At 44.7% G+C, this 13,699-nt stretch overlaps 1 protein-coding gene across 4 annotated transcripts in view; it reads right to left on the reverse strand.

The window, feature by feature from the left end:
• Positions 1 to 13,699, reverse strand: part of NSMAF (neutral sphingomyelinase activation associated factor) — a 64,692-nt gene that overhangs the window by 25,363 nt on the left and 25,630 nt on the right. For all 4 annotated transcript variants that reach the window (XM_060393430.1, XM_027972974.2, XM_060393428.1 and 1 more), the window contains 8 exons: positions 13,378 to 13,456; positions 13,212 to 13,279; positions 13,067 to 13,103; positions 6,140 to 6,190; positions 3,575 to 3,646; positions 3,245 to 3,292; positions 3,089 to 3,141; positions 658 to 787 (listed from right to left, as the gene is read on the reverse strand). In XM_060393430.1, coding sequence (XP_060249413.1) covers positions 658 to 787; positions 3,089 to 3,141; positions 3,245 to 3,292; positions 3,575 to 3,643 — 300 coding nt within the window. In that variant the 5' untranslated portion in view covers positions 3,644 to 3,646; positions 6,140 to 6,190; positions 13,067 to 13,103; positions 13,212 to 13,279; positions 13,378 to 13,456. The remainder of the gene's footprint in view (positions 1 to 657; positions 788 to 3,088; positions 3,142 to 3,244; positions 3,293 to 3,574; positions 3,647 to 6,139; positions 6,191 to 13,066; positions 13,104 to 13,211; positions 13,280 to 13,377; positions 13,457 to 13,699) is intronic.

Raw genomic sequence — 13,699 nt, forward strand, 5'->3', positions numbered from 1 at the left:
GAACCGCTCTGAAAAGGGGCCAGATTTAGATAAAGCCTCTAACCTTAACAAGTCTTAGTGTAGAAATCTGAGTCTCTACTGTCCGGCCAAATGAGTCTAAAGGCATCGTGGAAAAGAAGCCTGCTTCCAGCACCAGCCCTGCAACTGCCCAGTGACAGCACCTCAACATGCACCTCTGCCCCAGGCTGGAGAGGACCACTTTCTACCACTTCTCTGGGCAAGACTCAGACCTACTGATTGTGTTTATAATTAAGGAATAACGAGAAATATGACTCAGGTGTACAGATAAGCAGGTACACAGGAAACATTCATTTTCCTTAACCTTAGTAGATTTCACTGCTCGCTTGCAGAAGTGCTTCCAGGTAGAAAGGTATAAATCTCTAAGGACCCTTTACTAAAATTGGGAGAAGCGGGGTTTCTTCTCGCGTCGCTGAGAGCAAGTGATCCCAAAGTCACAGAAAACACGTTAGGGGAGCTCAAATGTCAAGGTCACACGGGGAGCCTGTTAAATACCAGATGCTGGGTGAGCAGGGGGCGGCCATTCTGACTCTCACCGAAATGTGCGAACACAGTAAGGTCAAGCTCAGGGAATGAAAAGTTCACTGAAGACGAAAACTGCAATGCAAAGGAGCTCTCCCTGGCTCGCAGTCCACTTACCGGGTACCCGTTGAGAGGCTGGAAATACAGGGTGGTGTCAGTGACGCAGGCGTGGCCAGGGTTCGTCACCAGAGGTGTCACCATTTCTGCTTTGCATTCCATGTGCAGCTTTTCAGAAACACTTTGGAATCTGAAAATACGTTTTCCAGCAAAAGCAAGAAAAATCAGAAATCAATGTACTTTCTCGGCTTAACTTTATCTGAGGGAGCTCCAGGGTGACTCTGCAGAACAGGTATCTAAACACAATACTTAATATAAGAAAAGCGGTGACGTAAGCTAGTCACCTAAATAAAACTGCCTTTTTTTTAATGGGTACAATGAGTACTTCATTTTGAAAAAGCAGATGAGGTCATGTGTCATAGAAGAGAAGACAGACAAGTAAAAAACTTGTCAAACAGGCACAAGAAGAAACAGACAACCTAAGTAGTCACAGAGTACTGAATAAGTCAGCATGGATGTTCAAAACAATACATCTTCCTGCAACAGAGAAATGTTGAAGACAGTCTTGCATTGTCATTTCAAAATTGCTGTATCATGGCACATCAGCTATGCATGTATACCTATGTATAGAACATACAGACAGCAATAAAAAATATGCTTCAATAAAAAAAAGTATTTCCTTGGAAGTATGATGAAAATCGTACTTATTTAGCAAAAGTTAATTTTCTTTCGTTTAGAGGAATTATATAATCTTGCAACATTTCACTTTATGTTGTAAATATTTCTCCCCCAAATTCTTTAGCCTAACACTCTGGAGACTGGATAAGTTAAAACTTTCATGGTGAACCATTTTTAAAATTAATGTCATGCTGAAGCCCAGGATTAAAGTCTAAATTGCTAATTAGAAAATTTATCCATTCTAAATAGGTCAAGAGAAGCTAATTCTCATTATATAATTCTTATTCTTTTCCTTCTTAAAATGAATGCTATACTTGCCCCTCTGCAACACATTTAACTGGTACACCCTACAAATACAAAAATGAAAAGTAATGCTATGTAGGTGAAACAGAGAAAGAACAAACATAACCATAGAAAAGACATTCTTGGCAAGATGACTTTACCAGCAAACTCTCTAACATTTTCAAACACAGTGTAAGGCTCACAAACCTCATAAAGGTAGCACTAAAACACAATATTACCAACTACTCTCATGTATACACATAAGCTTTCAGCCAAAGCCGACATGGAATAATCTATTCAACCAATATGTTCTGCTTTGTCCTAAGCTGCAAGGATACAGCAAAACACAAAAATCTAAAGTAAAAATGACATCTCATGACTAGAGACTGCTAATCCATACCTAAGATTTTATACACATTAGACAATCTGCACATATATATTAAGTAAGTGGACTTGCACAAAGTTTAGCAGGGTTGCTAAAAACAAAATGAACACACAAAAATACACTTCATTCTACTTGTCAACAATAAAGAGAAAATGACATAGTTTAGGATACCATTTAAAACACCACGAAAATATGAAGTACTTGGAATAAATCTAGCACAAGAGAAGAAAGACTTTTACAAAGAAAACTGTAAAAAAGACACTACTGCTGCTGCTAAGTCACTTTAGTCGTGTCCGACTCTGGGCGACCCCATAGATGGCAGCCCACCAGGCTCCCCTGTCCCTGGGATTCTCCAGGCAAAAAAGACACTAAGGAAGACTTAAACAGAGTTTCACTGCAATCAGAGTCAAAATCCCCGTAGGCTTTTCTTCTATGGAACTTGACAAGCTGATTCTAACTTTACGCAGAATGTGTAAGACCAAAACACTGAAGACATAAATTAGAAAGGAAATGCCGGGGCAGATGCTAAGACACAGTGATTAACACAGTGGTACTGCAGACAGAGACACAGACAAACAGCCCAAATCTACTTAACCGAAGGAAATCTACTTAAAATATGGGGAGAAAGAAATCAGAACAGGTTAATATGAAAGTATAGTTACTTGCAGAAAATATATTGGATACTTAGAAAAGTGAATACTTTACCCTCTGGAGGAGTATCAAACAGACATGTGATATAAACAAGCAAGTTCTTTAGAAAGAAAGCATTTTAAAAGCGCATTCAGAAGAGCAGAGAAGGGGGGACTACAGAAGGAAAGGCGCGAGAGTGTAGGGGTGATGAGCTAAATGCTGTCAGAGCAACCTGAGCAATGGGGGCTGGTGGCCTGAGCGGAAGGGGTAACGTGTGAAAGGACAGAAGCTCACAGACTGGGAGGCTCTGCGGGGGCACCATTCCCCAGGCCTTCAAGAGGCCAGGAGCCCCCAGACTTTGCGCTGGCATTGAGGCCGGGGCCATTGCCCCAGGTCAGCAGCTTTGGGGCGAGGCAGACGCCAGCACCCATCATCAATGGCAGACACATTGAATGAGGCCTGAGATGACAACGCCGCTGCTTTCACCACCAGGAATCAAAATCATGGAAAACTTACCTGTTTTTGTCAAAGGACGTCCTAGCCAAACGGGACTGCAAGATAGCTGTTATCTGTTAAGACAAAATCATTTTTAAAATATGGCTGTAAGTATCTGTAAATGACACACCAACGCAAGCTCATTCACAATAAAGACACAGGTCTTTAGAAACTCACCATGGCAGTTTGGTCCCCCAATTTGTCCAGACAGGATGCTCTATGAAGCTACAAGTACAGAAATATACATGGATTTATTTCTCTCTCTGATGATAAGAAGATAGTTCCTTAGAAGCAATAAAACACAACCACCATTCTGTTACTCAGTAACAGTTAAGAGCCATTCTAAAACACCTATGACTTCTTCCTCATGTAGAGTTTAAGTTCAACACATTCAAGTAAATCTCATTCAGATTTATAGAAGGGGTTAAGGTTTCGGTGAGATGTACGAATATGAAATTCTTTTTAAAAAAGTTTGCCAGTGAATATCTGAGAAGAGCGCTGACTTACCTGAAGCAGTGTCTCCACAACATCTTCTACTTTCCCTGAAACATCCAGCTCGAAGACATACTCCATCATGCCCTGGAAGAGGAAGAGGAACTGAATCAGGAGAACAAGCACATCAGGACCTGTCATTTTTAAGAACATCTGCAACCCCTGCTGACGGCTGCAGGGGACTCCCTCAGCCCACCTGGGAGATTTACCTCTGTGTTTACTATTTCCTTCCTTCCACTGCCTTTGGGCTTAGTTTGCTCTTCTTTTTCTAGTTCCTTGAGCTATCTAATTAGGTTTTTCAATTTGAGATCTTCCTCTTTTCTTAAGGTAAGCGTTTAACACACTAAACTTCCTTCTTAGGATTGCTTTTGCGGCATCCTAGGAGTTTAGGTATGTTTTCGTTTTGATCATCTTGAAGTATTTTTAAATTTCCCTTTTTATTTCTTCTTGACCCACTGTGTGCACAAGAAGGTTGTTTAGTTTCCGCATACATATGAATCTTCCTGCTGCTATGGATTTCTGGTTTCACTCCACGGTGGTTGTTAAAGATACTTGGAATGACATCAGTCTTATTAGATTTACTGACTTGTTTTGTGACCTGACATGTGATCTGGAGGATGTCCCCTGTGCACGTGAGGAGAGCGTGTCCCACTGTCATCGGGCAGGATGTTCTGCATGTGTCTCTGAAGCCCATCTGGCTAGAGTACTGGTCGAGTCCTGTTTCCCGAGTGATCTTCTGCCTGGATGACCTGCCCATTATTGAAGGTGGGCACGGGAGTCTCCTCTGTTCGGCGCAGCTGTCAGTCTCTCCCTTCATCCTGTCAGTGCTGGCTTCACACTCACGTGCTCTGAGGCTGGGTGCACATGTGTTGTGACTGTTACTTTTTATGTGTCATAAACTGTGCTCTTCTCCTCCCCGCGAGGGTGAGTATTCTGGGCTGCATCTGCCTGTGTCTCTGGCTCAAGGTCCCCTGGAGCAGCTGCACAAGCCCAGCTCTTTCCTGTTTTGGGAGGAGGGTCCCCAGACATCTAGAGCATTATGGGTCCATCAGAGCTCCAGGACAGGTGAGAAGATGGGAACTGGGCATTCCCTGCAATCACGTGCACTGTGTCAGGGGAGGGACTATGGTGAGACGATGCCTCAATGTTCCCACACCTTCAGTGTGGCTCACTTCACTCTCACCTGGGCACAGGGCACTCTGAACTGGTTTCTGGATTTCTCATAAAGGGAATTCATCCATGTACTGTTTCTGAACCAGTCTCCCCATCAGAGGAATAAGGGTCTTCCCAGTCTATCATCTCTCATCACCATCGTCAATGTCGTCATTCTCCCCCTTAAACCTGAGAATCTTCTGGTGTCCTCATTCACACTGGAACAAAAGAGCTTTTCCTTGCTTCAGACAACCTGACCCACTTCCTTTGACGTCACTTTTCAGCATATTTGTGCCTTGAGGAGGCGTCAGGAGAACCTCTGCAGTGAGGGTGCAACAACCAGTGGTTCTCAGCTTGGAGGGGGGTGGTCCTGCCACCCCTGCAGGGCATTTGTCGACATGTGGAGGTGCCACACAGCAGGAGAGGACAGTGTCGGGGGGAGCACTCAGTGGGTACAGCAGCCTGTAACATGAGGGACAGCCCCTCACGGTGAAGAAGCCTCCTTACCAGATGCCAATGGCACTGCCTGTGAGCAACAAGAGCTCAGGGCTCACTGCTCCTGACTGACCGGTGTGCACAGATGTTTCCTGCACATAAAACCTGGAGGTGGCTACTGGTGGCCAGCTGTCCCAGCTGCTGCCGAGGACTAGCATGTCAGGCCGGCCTGTGACCAGGACTGCCATCCAGCCTGCAGCAGTCTGCTCAGAGGTGGGGCTTTTCCTAATTCAGCAGAGTCGTGACAGGAGCAGTAGGCCCATCTCCAAGTCCTGTAAGTTCTCCTCTGCTAGGAGTTATCCCTTTACTACATGCGAAACTGCAGCATGGGTCTGTGCTCAGGCTCCTCTGTCCACGGTATTCTCCAGGCAAGAATACTGGAGTGGGTTGCCATTTCCTCCTTCAGGGGATCGAACCCACATCTCCTGCCTTGGCAGGCGGGTTCTTTACCACTGAGCCAGTTGGGAAGTCACAACATTAAGTAAAGCAGAGTGGTTGGATGTGATGTCTAGTTATGAGTCCTGCGTTCATGATCCTTCAGAGCTTCTACCCAATCAGGAGAACTTATACACTTGTTACTGAGCTCTTAAATAAGGATATCTTATAACCTATAAATATTTCTGTAACATTTAAAAGAAGTTCTCAGCGATACCCAGTAAATATGATGCATCTTCTGATTTCAACTTTTAACCTAATAATTTAAGCCTTTTCCCCCACTAATAGACCCACTTATTTTTAAGCTAAAAAGTTAACTGAAATCTTTTGAACTGAAGTCTGTGGCTCCCTTGGATAATTTTGTTATAACTGCTAAGTAACAAGCCTTTAAATACCTGTTATCATTATACTGCATCAAAGAAGTTGATGCAGACACAGAACCTTATTGCTCAAAATCACTATGGAAATTGTTGGGGATGAAGGAAAAACCTTACTTACCCTTTCTATTTTATACGGTGCAACAATGTTGTGTTCTTTAATGAAATACACCTGAAAAAGACAAATCAATACTTGTAAAATAATTAAACGTTTTCAGTGATGAGCTGACGGATGTTATGAATCAAACTTAAATCATTGTTATTTAACCTCTATTTCCAAAAGCACTTGCATTAATATTAGTATGGCTTTAAAGTTCTGATGTTAAAATAATAAACATTAAATTAAAAAGAGATTCATTAAGGAAACAAGGTAGCAACCACTGCAAGATGGATACAATGTCTAAGATGGCTTGTCAATGTCATCGCTTGAGCCCAGTAACCACATAGGTGAAGGGTGCTAACCTAAGTGCTCATTGTCTAAGAAAGGATTAAGACAGTCACTGTGGTATGAAATCCATTCATCAACATAGAGAAACCTCTCTTTTCTAGAGGTGCAGTTTTCACATGCACCAGGCCACTTGCAACATGGGACACTAGCAACCACGTATCACACACACACACACACACGCAACCACATATCACACACGCCCCAGAGCATCAGCCCCTTCACACAAGGGCCCTAATCCCACCCTCCCTCCAGTTAGAACAGAAAGTCTGCTTCCCCCACATCCGTCAGCTGTTCAAAAACGTAGCTCCTAGGATCACACGATGCATCTTCTCCCGTTTAAAATGAACTACAGATTAAAAAACGCTCCTTTGGTCTCACATCCTTTTACCCCTTTTCTGTTCATCTTAGTGGTAAAACTCTTTGCCAGAGCTGACGTACTTTCCAGGGCCCAAAGCAGGTTTTCCTCCGATCCGTGTTACTGCAGCCATTCCTGACGAGGTCAGCGAGGACACACAAGGTCGGGGAGGATGCACAAGGTTACTGTTCTCGGGACTTGCACTCTGTTTCTCAGATGCGACATAGCTGGGCTCTTCCTGGAGCAGGTTTCTAGCCCGCTGCGCGGCACCTGCTCCAAGTTCTCCCGACCTCACCACCTGGGGTCCACCTTCCCAGGGCCCCTGCTTTCCTCCCAACCTCCCAAGAACGCACCCAGCCCCGGGGCCTGACAAGCGTCTGCAAACGGTGGCTCCTCAGTCTGTCATTCCAGGCCCAGCCTCCTCCCGAAGCCCAGACAGAGGCCCCCAGACGGCGGCGGCGCCTCCTCCAGGTCACGATCTACAGAGCCTGCTCCCACATCGAGCCTCACCACGAGCCCAGCAGCACCTCTGTCAGGGTTTCTTCAGAGCACACCCGGACGCCGACCCCTCTCACCCTCCCGCCGCCACCAGCCTGGGCCACACGCCTGAGTCAGCAGCCCCAGATGCTCGCCTGGTGTGCCCCGCTGTCCCGGGCGCTGGGGAGACCCACAGGCAGAGACAAGTCAGACCGGGGCCCTTCCCAGCGAGGCTTCCGCCGCTGCTGCGTTGCCCGCAGCTCGCGCGTGCCTTCTCACGTTTTGGCCTCTGTCCTGGTTCATCTTCTTCATGGCGTCTGTCTCTGCCTGACGTCAGAGAAGACGTCTGCTCACTGTCTGCTGCCCCACTGAGAGGTAACGTTCTTGCAGAGAGGGGCTTCACGTATTTTATTCTTCCCTCTATCTCCCTCCTCTCTCTTGGGCTTCCCTGGTGGCTCAGAGGGTAAAGCGTCTGCCTGCAATGCGGGGGACCTGGCTTCAATCCCCGGGTCGGGAAGATCTCCTGGTGAAGGAAATGGCAACCCACTCCAACACTCTTGCCTGGAAAATTCCATGGATGGAGGAGCCTGGCGGGCTGAAGTCCATGGGACTGCACATAGTCACACGTGACTGAGCAACTTCACTTCTGTCTCTAAAACCGTGACTGTGATACTTACAGGATGCATGAAGAAAGTGAAAAGTGTTAGTCGCTCAGTCCTGTCTGACTCTTTATGACCCCAAGGACTGTAACCTGCCAGGCTCCTCTGTCCATGGAATTCTCCAGGCAAAAATACTGGAGTGGGTTGGATGCCCTTCTCTGGGGGATCTTCCCGACCCTGGGACTGAACCCAGGTCTTCTGCATTGCAGGTAGATTCTTTACCGTCTGAGTCACTGAGGAAACCCAGGATGCATGACTACTATTGTTGACACACACACACACCTTCCTCTTTATTTTACCAGCAAAAGAGTATATAGAAGCAAAGCTCTCTAAAGCCCAAAGAACCATAACATATTTCTGAAGCACTGTGACCTAGTAATGAAAACAAACAAACAAACAACAACACACACACACATTTTGTTTTCTTGGTTGTGCAGTTAACCCAGGAAACTTAATACTTGAAAGAGTAGCTTATGTCTAGTTGCCCCTTGATATAATATAGTTGATTATGAGCTTGATATGAGACATCTTACATAAACTATTGAAAGGCAATAAAGATTTTGCTTCTAGGTTTATTAAAATTATATTAAAATGGATACTTTTATAACAGAAACCACACTTCCAATTTAAAACGTACCCACTCATTTCAAGATATGGACTTTCCAGAATAAAGCCACAGTGTAGAATGATACTGTAGTAATTATGAGAATACAGCTGTGGGCCAGAATTATCAATAATGGTGTTCCTTCCCCAAAGTAAGAGATGGCAGTAACCGCTTTCATTTATGCCAGTTAAAACTAACAGACATTCTAAAATTAATAGAACCATGGAAGGCAGGCCTAGAATATCATGTACCCTGATATCTCCCAGCTTTCATAAAATAATTTTCAACATACACTAAAAAGGGCCATGAACAAGAGGGCTGCACGATCTGAACAACACCAGGAGGCTCTCTGTTCCAGACTAGTCACCCCGTGAGACTCACAAGGCTTTGAGTCAAGTCCTGAAGTGAAGAAACCTCTATATCTGTTTCCCATGGCCTTTCCAACATTTCACAGAAAGATACTTTTCTTTGAATACTTCAAGGATCTGGGGCTCTGCAGAGGGGAGGCAACCCTGATCTCCTCTCTCCCTTTCATTTTCAAGGTGAAGAAGGTAAGATTCACAGCAAAAAGACAGGGCTAATGGGCGTCCCAGATGGCTCAGGGGTAAAGAATCCACCTGACAATGCAGAGGATCCCTGGGTTGGGAAGATCCTCAGAGAAGGAAATGGCAACCCACTCCAGTATTCCTGCCAAGAGAATCCCACGGGCAGAGGAGCCTGGCGGCCTACCGTCTATGGGGTCACAAACAGTTGGACACGACTTAGCGACTAAACAACAAAAATGAGCTCTATTCTTACAATTTTTTAAAGATCTGCAGGTGAATTAAGTACAGCTGACCCCCGAACAACATGGGCATGAACCACCTGGGTCCACTTACATGTGGACTGTTTTCAATAAATACACTGGAAAATTTTGTGGAGATTTCAGACAATTGGAAAGAAGATGAACTGCATAGCCTAGAAATATCAGAAAAATTAAGACATAAGTATGAGTACATAAAATGTATGTGGATACTAGTCTATCATATCATTTACAACCATAAAACAAACATGATAAATTTTTTATCACAACACGCAAACTTCTGGACCAGACGCGGCACCAACTGAAGCGGAGAGAAAATGTAAATAACTATATAGAGATGCAGCGTGAAGCCACAGTGTTCCCTCCCTGCAGCTCACACTGTACCACGGCCATAGCTTCCTAGCCACCCCCTGTGCTGAGGTCAAGTGTTGAGAGTAACCTCAAAAGGCCACAGGACACCATTCATCTCCCTGTGAAAAGCCATCTCTACAGTAGACTGCATTGCAGTAAAAAGTGGTTTCTCCTGGTTCTTGTGCATCTTTCATCGTGCTCAGTGTCAGATTGTAAACCTTGAATAACACCACGGGACCCGCACAAAGTGCCGCTAGTGATGCTGGCAGTGCTCCAGAGAAGCCGAGGAAAGTCACAACACTACAAGCAACAGCTGAGCTGCTCGACGTGTGCCACTGATTGAGCTGAGGTCCACAGCTGTGGCTGCCACCGTGTCAAGATAAATGGATCCTGCATTAAGGACCACTGTAGAAAGGAAAAGGACATTCATGAAGCGGTCACGCAGCTACCCCGCAGGCAGGAGAACCCAGCACTTTCTGTGAAACACTTCTTTATCTCATGTTTAACATGCAGCTTTTATGTGGGTGCAGGATTGCTGTAAGAAAGCCACACCTATAGATGAGTACGAAGTCATCACGTGACAACGTGAAGCCAAAGGAAGGTGAAGGAGCTACAGCTGGAGAACTAAACACCAGCAGAGGATGGTTTGATAATTTTAGAAAGAGGTTTGGCTTTAGAAATGTCAAGATAACAGGAAAAGCAGCTTCTGCCAACCAAGAGGCAGCAGATGAGCTCCCAGACAGCGTGAAAAATATCTCTGAGGAGAAAAGAGTATCTGCCTGGACAGGTTTTTACTGCACATGAAAGTGCCCTCTTCTGCAGGTGGCTGGGGTGGGTGAGCAGGGAATCCACAAAGGACATTCATTAGGAAGAGAAGTGAGGACCAGGAGTTAATACAGCAGGCTGAGATAGGCTAAGTCTGCTGTTTCACACAAGTGCAGTGGAGTTGATGAGCAGGACTGCCCTGATCTACAAAGTTGCTGACCTCTAGCCTTGAAGAGCGGAGAAGGCAATAGTGACTCCAGTACTCTTGCCTGGAAATTCCCATGGATGGAGGAGCCTGGTGGGCTGCAGTCCATGGGGTCGTTAAGAGTCAGACACAACTGAGCGATTTCACTTTCACTCTTCACTTTCATGCATTGGAGAAGGACATGGCAACCCACTCCAGTGTTCTTGCCTGGAGAATCCCAGGGATGGAGGAGCGTGGTGGGCTGCCGTCTATGGGGTCACACAGAGTTGGATACGACTGAAGCAACTTAGCAGCAGTAGCAGCCTTGAAGAGAAGAGATGACCACAGCTGCCATCTTTAGGTTGCACAGCAAGAGGGCCTGGGCAGCAAGAACCCTTTTCCTGGATTGGTTCTATCGATGCTTTGTCCCATTGATGCAGTCAGGAAGTATTTTGCCAGTAAGGGACTACCCTTTAACATTTTTTTAAATTGGACAATACCCCTGGCCACCTAGAATGATGAGTTCAACACCAAAGCTGTCAAAGTGGTCTACTTGCCCCAAAACAGTGTCTCTAATTGAGACTCCAGATCAAGGGGTCATAAGAACCTTTAAGGTTTAGTGTACATGGTGCTCTATGGAAAGGGCTATCAGTGCTGACAGCCGGAATATCTTCAGAGTCTGCAGGGACCACACCACTGAAGATGCCCAGATTGTTCAAGAAAAAGCCATGAAAGCCACCAAGCTGAAAACCGTACATTCCTGCTAGAGAAAACTGTTCGGATGCTGTGCACAACCACACAGCATTTATGACAGAGCCAATCAGATTATGGATGTGGCCAAAAAAGAAGGGGGCTGAAACATTTCGAGACCTGGATCTCAAGAGAGATCCAAGCACTAATGGACACTGCACCCGAGGACAGAAGATGACCTGATGCAGACGAGCGCTCCCAAACCAGAGCCAGACTGGAGGGAGGAGATGCAGTAAGCGCCGGGGAATAAACTGACATTGGACAACCTAGCAGAAGCGCCTGGTTTTTTTATTTTCCTGCTTTACTTCTTTTTACAACATGGACTCTTCTTTGACACAGGCACTGAAACTAAAGCAAACTGTGGAAGAAGGATGGGTACGTGGAGAAACACTTTTAGAGAAATAAAAAAGCAGAAAAAGACAGAAATTATAACGTATTTCTGTAAATTTAAACTGAATGTGTCTGCCTTTCCTGCACCCCCACCCACCCACCTCCTCCTCCTCTGCCCCCGTGAGACAGCAAGACTCTCTTCCTCCTCAGCACAAAGACAGACGACAAGGATGAAGATCTCTGTGACGATCCATTTCTACTTAATAACTAGCAGTCACCCTGCTGTGCAGTTACTAAACTTGTAAACAGATGAGAAACGTATAGTATTGATAAACCCAGTACATACTGCAAACGTATCTTATGATTTTCTTATAACCTTTTTTCTCTAACTCACTGTATTGTATGACTACATAATACATACGACATACAAAATGTGTTTATCAACCATGTATGATCCCCTACAGGATGAAATGGCAACCCACTCCAGTATTCTTGTCTGAAAAATCCCATGGACAGAGGAGCCCGGCGGGCTATAGTTCATGGGGTCACAAAGAGTGGGACACAACTAAGCACCTGTCATCAGTAAGGCACCAGTAGGCTATTCGTAGTAGTTAAGCTTTGGGGGAGTCAAAAGTTATACAGGAATTTTTAACTGTGTTGGAGGTTGTCAGTGCCCTGAACTTTTGCTTTACTCAAGGGTCAGTCATGTACGTTAGGAGAAAAAACATGTTATAATTTATCTCTGTACTGCCAGTGGCGACACAGTGCTGGATGCAAAAATCTATACTGAGTAAACATGAAATGAATAAAAAGTCACGACTCCAAGGCTTTATAATTCGACAAGGCTACACAACCCGAGTCGTGCCTGGGTTGCCATCATGAGTCACCTTGAGCTCACTGAAGCGGTGGGCACTGGCCTCCCCCCTCCTAAATGCTGACGAGGCTACAGGAGATCCTGCAGTCCTTTACCTCAACCTCACACACCGTCAGGACTCCTAAGGGCGAACCCACAGCCGGCAGGTAACACACACGCACACACGCACGCACGCACGCACGCACGCACACTCGCCTACCTACCTGAGGAATGTTAAGGATCTCAGCAGCGATCACACCTTCTAAAACATATTTCCCAGTGACTAAATTTTTAAAGAATTTAAACATCTTTTCCAGCGGTCTTCATTTGAGACTTGTACAAATAATTTCATTATGCTAAAAAAGTGTGTATATGGGAGCCCATACATACACACACATATAAATATATAATGTATTTATTCATTTAAATGTTCATTCAGGTTAGAAAAAATATTTACCAAGTCTCCTTACCTGGCTGAAAATGAGTGAAATCGCCCCAGATACTGTCCTAAAAATGCAGATAAAAGTCATTAAATATATATATATATATATACATACACATATACATACAGTTTTTTTGTAGAAGTAAAGTCAAACAGCCGTGACAGTGACATACTTTGCAAAGTGTCTATTGGCTTCATTTTCTCCATGTTTTCCTATTTTTATACAATCCCTCAAAGGAATCTGTATAAAATTGAGAGAGAGAGAGGTTATAAAAATAAGACAAGGTAAAATGTACACAAATATAGGGCTACTTCTCTTCACATTGAAAGTGTGTTTACCTTAATGATGGGTTGGGATATTGCATCCGGTTCAAAAATAACTGATTTTGAACATATTTTTAAGGAGCCTCTGATTTTCCTAGAGATAAAGTACAAAGGGATATTATTAACGAACATAACAGGAGTCACAGAAGAATCATAACACATTTTAACCAGCATGTAGCTGACTAAAGCATCAACTAATAAAAGATCAAAGGCAAAGGTATGAAAGGTTGGACAACATAGCAAAATAATTATCCTCACCTCCTAAAGGAAATCAACCCTGAATATTCACTGGAAGGACTGATGCTGAAGCTCCAATACTTTGGCCACCTGATATGAA

Source organism: Ovis aries, chromosome 9, assembly GCF_016772045.2.
Source record: "Ovis aries strain OAR_USU_Benz2616 breed Rambouillet chromosome 9, ARS-UI_Ramb_v3.0, whole genome shotgun sequence".
Lineage (NCBI taxonomy): Eukaryota > Metazoa > Chordata > Mammalia > Artiodactyla > Bovidae > Ovis > Ovis aries.